Source organism: Naegleria lovaniensis, assembly GCF_003324165.1.
Source record: "Naegleria lovaniensis strain ATCC 30569 chromosome Unknown tig009, whole genome shotgun sequence".
NCBI classification, from domain to species: domain Eukaryota; phylum Heterolobosea; class Eutetramitea; order Acrasida; family Naegleriidae; genus Naegleria; species Naegleria lovaniensis.
In genome coordinates this window covers 647,681-659,687 of record NW_025407831.1, presented here as the reverse complement: position 1 = coordinate 659,687, position 12,007 = coordinate 647,681, and the positions used below count along the sequence as shown (strand labels likewise).

Sequence of the window (12,007 nt, the reverse complement as noted above, 5' to 3'; positions counted from 1 at the left end):
CCATCCGAAAAGCAATTCAATGGGATTGAAGTCAGGAGAGTATGGGCTTTGCCAAAACACACTCTCCATACTTTCCACACACCAATTTAATGAACTCAATTTGTTCTGGGGCTAATTTTTGACCTTGGATATATGGTCTTAGTTTTTGAGATATTTGAAACACCTGTCTTTTGTTTGAAAACTCGTCTTTCATCGTTTGTGAATCGATGTTGAGTTGCTTTTACCATGTGGAAATCGATTTTTTCGAGCAAAATTGATAAGAAATTGTTGAGAAAATCAATTCTGCTCGATTATGTTGAATTGTTTAATGTTCTCATATCGAAAATGTTGAATTGAACTACATTGATTTGTGCGATTGTGTCAACGTCAAAAAACAATAACAACGGTTTTCTCACTGAAAAAAAATGGGCAAAGACAAAACAAAGTGGAACACGTTTGATCGTTTTTGCGAAATACTCGCAACCACATTACCTATTTGTTCAAATGAGCTCTATTCTCATGGAATGACAAATTCAAAAGCAGCAAGCAAAGTTTTCAAGAAGCTCCAATTAGAAACAAAAAAAAATACAAATTTCACATTTCCTACTGCTAAAGGTTCAAGAAAATACAAAGATGGTTTACCAGCAACATGCAACGCCCCAAAAGATGACAAACGTGTGAAAGATTTTTTTGATACTTTCATTCAAGAAAACAAGAAATGGATTGTTAACGAGATTGAAAAAGAGATTTCTGCTCACTCCAACAAAAAACAATCATTGGCTTCACAAATTCAAGGTGACAGTAGTGACAGCGAATCAGAACATTCAGATCCGGATGATGAGAAAGATGATTTGGATTGGATTGATGATAATGGCAACGATTTGCAGGAAGTTATGTATAAAGAAGCGCAAGATAAATATGTGGCATGGATTTGCATGATATGTTTGATATTGATCCAAAACCTGAGTCAACACCACAAGTTACTACGTTCAAATCACCTGTTTTAGAATTCCAGATTTTCAAATTGGATCAGTTAAAGAAGCAAATTTTTATTAACGCTAAACAAGACTGTGATACTAATGATAAGGATATGCAAAATTCGACAAAGTTTTTAAAAACTATGAAAGACATGGAAGAAAATAATTCAAAAGTTATTGCAGATCAATTATTGAAAATTCAGAAAGAAAAGGAGGAGTTGCTTGAGAGATTTAAAAAACAAGAAGAAGATATTGCTAAACAAGAGGAACAGTATGTAAAACCTTTGACCAAATTGGTGAATGAAGTTGCAAAATTGATTGAGGTAAAGAAAGAGAAGATTAGACAAAAAGAGGAAGAGGAGAAAAATCAAATAGAAGCAAATTATCAGAGTTTATTTGATTAAAGGTTCTTCATGATCGATTTTTTCAACTCTGACGATCAAGAAAATCGATTCAGGTCGATCATAATTGATTTTTTCGATTTTGGACGAAAAACATCGACGTTGAGAAATGAATCGTGTTGAGGTAATCGATTCAGGTCGATCGTAATCGATTTTTTCGACTTTGCACGAATAGCATCAACATCGTATCTCGTCAACATCAAGCAAAATCGTTTTCGGGAAGAAACGTCCAAAAAATGAGGGTTGACCGAATTTGAGCAAGTCGTTTTCGATTTTACTCGATTTTTTTTCGCACTTTTTGGAAAATCACAATACAAAGCACTATCAAATTTTGAAACCTCACCAGAAATATTTGCCAATATTCTCATTGTGGAAGAAGACGCGTTATCTCATTTCTTGATTGTAAAACGGTCCAACCTCGTAAAAGGAATCACTCTTATTGCTGATATTGGACATGAAAGTGTGGATATTTGTGTTGAAGAGAGGACTGAAAAAGAGACCAAGGTTATTTATAGAAATGGAGAATTCACTGGCTTAAGAAGTATCCATGATATTATTAAGAAAAAGTTTCCCAAAGAAAATTCTTTTAAGATCATGGAAAAGTTTTTCTTGGAAAGTGAAATAATTAACCTGCCACTTGCGAAACCTCAACCAATTTTCCCACTACTTGAAGATTGTAAAACAGAAATAGTGAACGCAATCAAATCCATAGTAATGTCCATAGGTTTAACAGCTGCTTATTGTTGCGTACAGGAGATTCATGTGATTGGTGCTGTAACAAGTTCCCCTTTTTTTATGTATCACATTACTCAAGAATTAAGTGAAGCGAAAGTGAATGAAACTCTCGACCGTTTACGGTTACATCTGAAGGATGATTATCAGAACATGAGATTCTGTGGTTGTCGTTTTTATTTTAATCCCTTAGACCGAAGTCCATTATTAGAGGGCATGTTATACATGATCAACACAGCTCTGAAATTGGAGAAACCTGTGTCGTTCTGCTTTGAACAAGCTATACCGAAAGAAAATAAGCCTCAATATGTCCTTGGATTTTTGGATATAGATGATAATGGTCAGTATGGACTGAACGTTCAGAAAGATTGGAACAGTTTATTTCTCACATTTGATTTTGAACTTGCAATTTTGGGTCTATTTCCAATCGTTGACCTGAAGAAAATTGGACGCATAACCCAAAACAACTTCCATCAATGGGGGATCTTTTCGTTTGAAAGATTCGGAACTGTGTTTGCCGAAGTGGACCCGTCTTTCGAAACTACAAAACGAAAGTTCTTAATCTCTGGTGAAGTGCAAAAGGACACAGTGACCATTGAAATAATTTTTAGTGGTTTGGGTGGTTATCGACAATGTGAACTTGAGATTGGAAGAAACGGGCGTATGGAGCGGGTTTCTATTAGTGACGTTCCCAAGGTTGTACTTGCAACAAAAGAAAAAGATTTCAAAACGTGGTACGGTAGTCATTACAAGATCTCAATCACAATTTCAGAGAAAAATTCATTCCTACTCTCCAGCAACCAAAGAACGCTCAAAGAGGAAAAATTCGGAGATGACTTTGAAAGAATTCGTATTCGTAAAGATAGTAATCACCGTGCCATAGTGAAAAAGATAGTAAATTATACAATAAAAAAGAGAAAATAATGTAAGTAAGAAATCAAGTAACCGTTGGAGCGGAGAGGAGCTTATGGTTCACCTCTAGTTGACAATTTGAGATTTCAAGTCCAGCCTTTCCGTTTGCGCATCTTTCTGGGGCGACAACAGCTTGACCGATACAAATAAAAGAAATCTTTTTTTTGATCTAATTTTTGCGCTTGATATTTTACACTACCAATGGCGAGAGAAATGGTCTGCTTGTTCCAAGTTTCAGACGTTGAAAACATAGCATCAGATATTTTTGGACCATGTATGATTGTAAAATTTTTGAATTTTCGATAAAAATCATTAAGGGCTTGTTTGCCTTAAAGACGAACATGTAATGTAAGGTTTTCACATCACAGCCATGGTTTAATTTCAAAAACCATCTAGATCTTAATGTTCTTGTGGTAAGGAAGAAAATTAAGACAATACAAGACTGCCTTGTTCGAATCTTCTCGACAAGAAAGTGAACATTAACTTTACAAACTTATTTTAAACCCGGCTTCATTATTTCGAGAGGTTTGATTAAATACTCTAAATAGGATAAAATTCTTACTTTACAAGCCTGCCTTAATAACGAATTTTTATGGCCAAATGTGGTTGCATGTTGTTGTGATAACCATTTTGTCCAGATTAACGGTAAATGGATAGGTGTAAGAGCAGCTTTGTCCTCCTCCCATACCAACCACACTCATCCATCGATTACCTTATGGCGCCAACATTCCCCAACGATGTTTATCACCTTCTAATTGTTGTCAGTTCTCAAATTATTTCAGAAGAGTTAAAAGATCTTTGCGACCCTTGTGAATTTGATTCAAATTTCTGCAGAGATGAAGGGAGACGGAAAAGATGAGTTGATATGTAATCTTCGCCTCTCTTATGAAAAACATTCAATTTATTTTCAGTAAATGTACCGCGAGTTAATAAAACACCTCCAATTGATTTGTTCTGTTGAATATTGAAATATTGCACTTTTCAGCTTTTACAAGTTCCTTTTTCGCTGATCCTTAATGTTCTTGTGGTAAGAGGAACATTATGAAAGTGCAGGACTACCAATTGGTAGATGAAACATTCTAATCACTAATTGTATTAAGTGACCAACTCACAAAGGGAATTCGGCTTGGTTGTCGGTCGAGCTTTGAGTGGGCTGAAGAAACTCAGCTGCGAATCATTTTGAACAAATTGAGAACTCTTGTGAGAAAAAATTACAAAATATTTTAAAAAAAATATCGACTTGTTCTTTCGTTAATGAAAATGATCAGTGTCGGAAAAGATGATTTCTCTCCGACAAGTTTAAACGAACACAACAATGGACCATTTATTGATGATATTATTTTTGAAATTCTTCATTTCCTTGATTCATTGTTTATTATTCACATTTGTATGAAAATTTCAAAACAATGGAGACGTATATCATTTCAAATTCCTCTCTCATTATCATTCCCACAAAATCACTTCAAACAAGATGTTAAATCCATCAAACTATTAACAGATCGTGAATGTTTGAAAAATTTGACTTGTTTGGATCTGTATTACAACGGAATTGGTAGCGAAGGTGTTAAATTTGTTGCTATGAGTGAATGCTTGAAGAATTTGACTTCTTTAAATCTGGGTTTGAATCAAATTGGCAGTGAAGGTGTTAAATATATTGCCAATAGTGAGTGGTTGAAGAATTTGACATCTTTACATCTGAATGGCAATCGAATTGGCAATGAAGGTGCTAAGCATATTGCTACAAGTGAATACTTGAATTTGATTTCTTTGAGTCTGCGTAGCAATCAAATTGACAGTGAAGGTGCTAAATATATTGGTGCAAGTGAGTCCTTGAAGAATTTGACTTCTTTGGATCTGTATTACAATGGAATTGGTAGCGAAGGTGTTAAATATATTGCTACAAGTGAATACTTGAATTTGACTTCTTTGAGCCTGCGTAGCAATCGAATTGGCAGTGAAGGTGCTAAATATATTGCAACAAGTGAGTCCTTGAAGAATTTGACTTTTTTGAATCTGGAACGGAATGGAATTAGTAATGAAGGTGTTAAATATATTGGTGCAAGTGAATCCTTGAAAAAGTTGACTTTTTTGAATCTGGGACGGAATGGAATTAGTAATGAAGGTGTTAAATACATTGCTATGAGTGCATGTTTGAAAAATTTGACTTTGTTGAATCTGGTTGGCAATGAAATTGGCAGTGGAGGAGCTAAATATATTGCCAATAGCGAGTGTTTGAAGAATTTGATTTCTTTGGATCTGAGTAATAATGACATTGACAATGAAGGTGTAAAATATATTGCCGCAAGTGAGTGCTTGAAGAATTTGACCTCTTTGGATCTTTATTATAATAGAATTCTCAGAGAGGAAGTCAAATATTTTGCTACGAGTGAATGGTGGAAGAAAATGGCAATTGGAGTTGAAGAAGAATGAGTGACTGATTGATTATTAATACTAAACTCGCCCGATTGAAAATTATGCTTGCATTACAAGAGAAGAAGACGAATATGTGGGTGAAAATAAGTGCATTCACAGCCACTAAACCAAGCATCATCAAAATTAAGACATGTGGTACAAACAGTAAATTTTTATAAATCCCACGATGTCCTGTTGGCTATGCAAGTATTTGCACAATAAATTCACTATTGGCAATACATTTGATAGTTGTGGATTCTTTAGGAATTATCAACCAAAAATTAATGAACAATACAACCACACGGTCTGAATTACCCCCCCTGCGCAATCGAGAGGGGTACTCAACTGTCACAGCGCAGCTGGCTCGCAAAAAATTTTTTTAATTTCTGGTGTAAGGAATTACTTCGCGCAACCTTTTCTCAAGAAATTTGTGAAGAGTGGTTGTATTGTTTAGAAAATTTTTCACTCGGAACTGTTTTCAGAAAACTATTTTGTCACGATATTGAGGATCAACACCGAGCAAGTTGTAATATTTTGGAGAAAATCTTCCACATCCTCCGAGTGATCATGTAATTGCATATATCAAAGATTATATGAAAACAATTAAATCCAAAGACTGAATTGTATTTGATGCTAAAGGAAGCAAATTAGACTCTAAGGATTTGGTACAGAATGGGGTTTTGACGTTAGTTTGATAATAAATGATGATCTTGCTTCCGTGTTGTTTGGTGCTGTTGCACTATTATTGACTCGACTTGTATTTTTTTGTAAAAAAATCCGAAACCAGTCTTGAAAGATTCGACTCCCTCAATACCATGAGATGATGACAGAGGTGAAATGGTAATTAATTCCCTTGCAAATCGAATAGTGATGAGGTGATCATTTCATACACATTTTCTTGATCAAATTCGTTTGTATGAAAAAACAAGAACTCATTAATTCCCATTTCTAGAAAAACACCAAAAAGAAACTCAAGAAGAAACCAACCCATTTTGCGATTGTTGTTTGAGTTACAAATTAGACATTCAACAGCAATAAGAATGAATCGACACCCTTTTGAAAGTAAAGAAGGCAGTACTAGCGGAAAAACGACCACAACAACAACAGAAGAGCACCACGAACATTTTAAAGCGTTTCAAGGAGAAGGCAGAACTCTGAAGGGAGATGTTGTGGCTCCATCGGATCACATTCCTGCAGAAAAATCACACAAGGATCAAGTTCCTCTCTTTGACAATCCAATTGATTCAACACGTTCCACGAGTTTTAACGTTAAATATTAAAAGCTTTGGTACAGGAGGACCCTACGGATGGTGATGGTGTGGCTGCTGTGTTTGCATGATGTTGGAGCAATTATTATGAAATTAATTTTCGAGAGGAATCTTGAGAAATTATAATTTGAACTCTAATAATCATGATATATTCAATTTAATAAACAATATATTCAAAAACTCCACAATAAACAACCACTGCCATTCGTAAATATTTGCCATTTTGTAAATTGATTATTTCTTCTGTGTAACATCAACGTTGAAGACATGATTTGTCCATTCGGAAAATGTTTACATGTTCTATTTAACTTTTGGAGCAATAAAGTATCCAGCCTTGATGTCCTTGGTATTGCTCTGAATAATATTCTTTCGACGTGCAATAGACTCGGCATCGGAAGTATTCGTCGAGGCTACATCCTCTCTCCATCGATTGCTTCTCATCTTGTAAAATTGCATCGGACTGTACATGGGCTGAATTTCATCATTCACTGGAGATTGTTGCAAAATATCTAAACACATCATGATATTATTAACATCTTGGGTGAGTTTGTTTAATTGAGATTTTTCTTGAATAGATACTCGGGAAAGTAAACATAATTTGTTAATTTGTTCTGCAGAAACCGATGTCCGATTATTCACTGAGGATTCCAAAGAGGTGTTTGTTGTTGTACTTGATGCCTCTGTCGTAAGGTTGTTCACTTTCATTAATTGAGCAATTGAAAAACAACTGGATGGCATCAACGAGGACTGTTTCCGAAGCTGGCGCAACGTTTTAGAACTGAGATGAGAGAGCACTCGTGAGTTCATTTTTTTTATAATACAGGGGAGAAACTTAAAAACCTTAATCCACCAGGACAGATTGATATTCTTCACTCTGTAAAATCGCTGGGTAGATGAGGATTAATAATATAATTAGGGGCTTTTTAAGTTTTTCAGGTACTTTTTTTGAATTTACAATTTCGCTTCTTCTGTTACCTCAGGTTCACTTAACAGTTTCTATCAGTGAATCCAATCGATCAAAAAATGAAACGAAACCTGTTGTTGTCAATTCTGTCATCTCGATTGACAAGAGCAAGTGCTCGCCAAGAATTGGGTCATCCTTTCAAATTCTTGAAGGCTTCCACACCAGTTGTTGCACTTGGTTGGAAGTCTCTCTTTCCGAATCATCATCATGGAATGAGTCAGATCTCTGCATATGATCCACAACAAGAAGAACGACGAGCTTTTCATTCCTCTCTTCGCTTCTTCGAACAACAAGAACGAACATCCAATCATGAGTGTTCCAGCCTAACATTACTAGAAGAACAATTTCAACAAGTGATCCAACAAATACATTCGGAAATGTCCCAATGGAATGATGATCATCCTCCTTCCTCCACACCTAAAACCTCACACCATCGAAAACTCTCCAATATTCTCTTGATGGAATTATTTCGTTTGGTGGATCTGGGTCCGGGTGCCATGTTGAGTAAATTGCAAGAAGTAGACTCAGCGTTTGATCGCATGCGAGACTATTTGCTCTATCGAGAACTTCATTTGATATTTCTGAAAGGACTCTTTCAAGAGTGGTTTGATATACAGAAATTGCAAACGCTTTTTGAACATGATAATCCTCATGGAGGTATTTACAAGTATCCGAAATTAGCAGCAACAGACACCACAGTACAACCATGCTACAAGGACGAGACGCACTTTTTATGTTGTGTTTGGGATTCAAAAGTAGCAATTGCCGCTGCTTTACCTCGAGGAGTCGGCAACAGGAGAGTATTCACCAAGCAAGACCTTATTGCAAACTTTTATTGGTTGTTTACTCGGTTTAGGGACATGCCAACAGAGAAACAAGCTCTCATCGATTATGCCAAAATGGTGTTGAATGGTTATAAGGAAACAAAGGAAGCTTATTTGAAAAGTGTGAGGAGAGAGAATGTCGACGATTTCAACACTCGAATGTATGATGTTATGGAGAATGTATTTGCATTTACGAGAGAAACTTTCACAGAAGATGAATTTGATTGGTTTGAAGATTTGGAAACAAATTTACCATTGCATTTGGGAGCTTGTTTGAAGGCTATTGAAATTCTCTCTCAATTTAAACATTATCAAGACTATTCCCAAATGTTGAAAGACTTGGATAACTGTGTTAAAATCAATCCAAACAATCCCTATATTTTATACTTGAAAGCATCACTATGTAGACATTTAATGAGCGATCCAAGACAAGAGACTGTTGCTTTTTATCAAGCTGGAATTGAATCTTGCAATGCCGCATTGGATGTCATGAAAAATCACGTGAATATTCATTTCACATCAGCATCACCACAAAGAGATCGATTGACAAAAACCAGATTCGATGCTGAGAATGATATTAATTCCAATGAAGAAGATGAGCTGGCACAAGAACCAATTCCAGATCTAAAATTCACACCAATTCTCTTTTTACGGGCTGGAATTTATAATTTATATGCTGCTAACCCTTCACTTCATCCTTCGTCAAAAATACGAGCTGGAATGAGTGCTTTAAATGATTTGAAACAAGTGGAAAGATTTTCCAGAATGCCCAGCGAATCCAGTTTTTTGAACACAAAAGGATATGCCTACTATTGTTCTCAACAATTTGAAAAAGCGGCTACATGCTTTGCTGCAATTGAGAAATTTGAACATGTCATTAGTCGTGCTTCGATTATTCAAGCCATTTGTTCGACTGCGACCTGTGTGATGGAATTGGGTTATACTGATTTTTGCTTGGAAAAATTAGAGGAATATATTGTTAAATATAATCATCATCCATCATTGGTTGCACACAAATTGGATTGTCATCGAGTATCATGCCGTTCCAAAGATGATTTGAAAAATCTGTTACCCATGCTCCATAATTTTGCAAATTCTTTGAAAAATACTTCACAAACAGATCCAGAAAACTTCAAGAGATACTATGCAGAGACAATAGGATATATTGAAAAATTTCAGAAGATTGTTGATAATCCATCTTTTCCAGAGAGGTGGGGTTAATTTGTTGTAACTGTGACATATGAATGCACACATCACTTTATTCATTGAAACTCAAGTGAAATTTGCACAATAATTTGGTCATTCTACAACTTTCCATATTCACAACATTTGGATCTATTTATTTGGCATTTCCAATATTCATTTTCACGAAATTATTTCAAACAAAATGCAGCATATTCAGTTGGACATGAGCATGCTTTCAAGGTTCTCACAGTTCCATTCAAATCGGAGACATGGAATGAATTGGCGCTTGTGGATGCAGAGAGAGCCAATGAACGAGGAGCCAACACAGAAAACCTTGCCAATATTTCATCCTCAGATAACACATCTCGTCTTCCATTACCACCGACCGTTCGAATCACGCCAGTACCCATTTCAACTTTTCTCACTCGATTATTATCAGTATCTGCAATGAAAATTCCAAAACTTGTGGCAATGACACTTTGTGGATTGTTAAGAGTAGCATTGGTTGCAGCGCCATTGTCGCCTGAATATCCTTGATTTCCATTTCCTGCAATGGTGGTAATCACTCCAGAAGAGGATACTTTTCTGACACGGTGACCGTCTGGGAAGTATAATTCATTCGAGGAAGAAACAAACAGAGAAGGAACACTGGAAATTCGAGCACTGATAGCCAAACCTGAATCTCCACTGAAACCATTCACTCCATTTCCTACCACAGTAGAAATGACTCCTGAAGTGGCATTGATTCTACGAATTCGATAATTTCCAAAATCAACAATGAACACATCACCTGTGACACTATTCAATGCAAGTCCTCTTGGAAAGTTCAACTTGGCATTGGTCGCTGCTCCACCGTCGCCACTGTATCCTTGTAAACCAGTACCGGCAACTGTTGAAACAATTCCTGAAGTGGAAATTTTTCTCACCTTATGACTAGAAGTTTCGACAAACAAAATTTCTCCATTCTTCTTGACAACAACAGCTGTTGGACCATTGAGCTGAGTTTGTAAGGCAGAGTAGCCATCACCAAGAGCACCGTTTGGATTACCTGCAATGGTGGTGACTTGACCAGTCTTGGACACCTTTCTCAACAAGTTATTGGCAGTATCTGCCACGTAAATTTCACCATTGTATTCATAGAGAGACATGTCATAACTGAAGGTTGCTGATTTGGCACTCACTGCATTACCAAAATAGGAAGGTTCGAAATTTCCTGCCACATTGTACACCAAATTGTCTGCAGCATTCACTCTAGCCACTCTGTTATTGAAAGTATCACAGAAATACAAATCATTATTAGGAGCAAATGCGAGACCAAATGGTGAATTCAATTGAATTTCAGAAGTAGATGTTCCATCATTGACGTAACCATAATCGGCACCGGCAAATACAGACAAAGTGGTTCCAGAAGAAGAAGCTTTAAATATTCTACTGTAGGCGTTGTCTGAAATGAAGAGTTCACCAGTGGATGCTTTCAATGCAAGCCCAGTTGGATTTCCCATTTTGATACTACTCGTTGTTTGTTTTACATGAGTAGAAATGACACCACCTGACACTTTTCTGACAACAGCATTTCCAGAATCGGTAAAATATACAACACCTGAGGAAGTGACCACGACCGAGAAGGGATTATTCAAGGAAGCAGCAGTGGCTACACCACCATCACCGCTATATCCTTTTTTACCATTTCCTGCAACTGTTTTAAGTTTTCCATCGGTGCCAATCATTTTCACTTTACGATTTCCAGAATCTGTAAAGTAAATGACCTTACTGGAAGTAACAAAGATGGATTTTGGAAAATTGAGTAATGCACTGGTCGCTACGGTACCGTCTGGAGAATCACCTTTTGTGGTGGCTGATCCAGCTAACACGGTCAAAGCTCCATTAGTGGCGTTGACTTTGAAAATTTGAGTCATGCTTGAGGCATAAATTTCACCATTGTCAGCCACATGAACAGCATAGAAAGCAGTAGGAGTTGATCCAACGAGAGTTGAAACGACCTTACTTGGTGAGACTTTTCTAATTTTCTTGTGGTTGTAATCTGTGAAAAATACCTCATTGGTCAACTTGGAATAGGCAACGGAAATGGGTTGGTCCAAACTGGCCGAGACAGCAGAGAATGAATCACCCCAAGTGCGAACAGATCCTGCCACACGAGTTGAAAGGAAATTCAAATTGGTGGTATCTTGAGTAGTGGCAGGTACTCCTGGAATGCAACTCAAAATGGGCTGTGTTCCTTGAGCATGAATGAATGAGTGAGACACAACGAGCGACAAACAAAAGAGACTCACGAGTGTGAGTGCAAGAATGGTTTTCATGTTCCAATGATATTGGTTGATGATGATCTGTTTAG

At 36.6% G+C, this 12,007-nt stretch overlaps 5 protein-coding genes across 5 annotated transcripts; 3 read left to right on the top strand and 2 right to left on the bottom strand.

The window, feature by feature from the left end:
* Positions 1–404: 404 nt before the first annotated feature.
* Positions 405–3,013, top strand: C9374_000325 (uncharacterized protein; the record flags this gene model as incomplete). The annotated part of the gene is made up of 3 exons (XM_044692757.1): positions 405–899; positions 995–1,346; positions 1,677–3,013. The coding sequence occupies 3 exons, from the start codon at positions 405–407 to the stop codon at positions 3,011–3,013; spliced, it is 2,184 nt and encodes a 727-aa protein (XP_044552878.1).
* Positions 3,014–4,261: 1,248 nt separating this feature from the next.
* C9374_000324 (uncharacterized protein) lies at positions 4,262–5,431 on the top strand (the record flags this gene model as incomplete). Its single annotated transcript, XM_044692746.1, has 1 exon — positions 4,262–5,431. One exon carries the CDS (start codon positions 4,262–4,264, stop codon positions 5,429–5,431), a length of 1,170 nt encoding a protein of 389 aa, XP_044552877.1.
* A 1,550-nt stretch (positions 5,432–6,981) lies between these two features.
* Positions 6,982–7,488, bottom strand: C9374_000323 (uncharacterized protein; the record flags this gene model as incomplete). Its single annotated transcript, XM_044692735.1, has 1 exon — positions 6,982–7,488. One exon carries the CDS (start codon positions 7,486–7,488, stop codon positions 6,982–6,984), a length of 507 nt encoding a protein of 168 aa, XP_044552876.1.
* Positions 7,489–7,704: 216 nt separating this feature from the next.
* Positions 7,705–9,690, top strand: C9374_000322 (uncharacterized protein; the record flags this gene model as incomplete). Its single annotated transcript, XM_044692724.1, has 1 exon — positions 7,705–9,690. One exon carries the CDS (start codon positions 7,705–7,707, stop codon positions 9,688–9,690), a length of 1,986 nt encoding a protein of 661 aa, XP_044552875.1.
* Positions 9,691–9,842: 152 nt separating this feature from the next.
* C9374_000321 (uncharacterized protein) lies at positions 9,843–11,972 on the bottom strand (the record flags this gene model as incomplete). The annotated part of the gene is made up of 1 exon (XM_044692713.1): positions 9,843–11,972. The coding sequence occupies one exon, from the start codon at positions 11,970–11,972 to the stop codon at positions 9,843–9,845; it is 2,130 nt and encodes a 709-aa protein (XP_044552874.1).
* Positions 11,973–12,007: the final 35 nt, after the last annotated feature.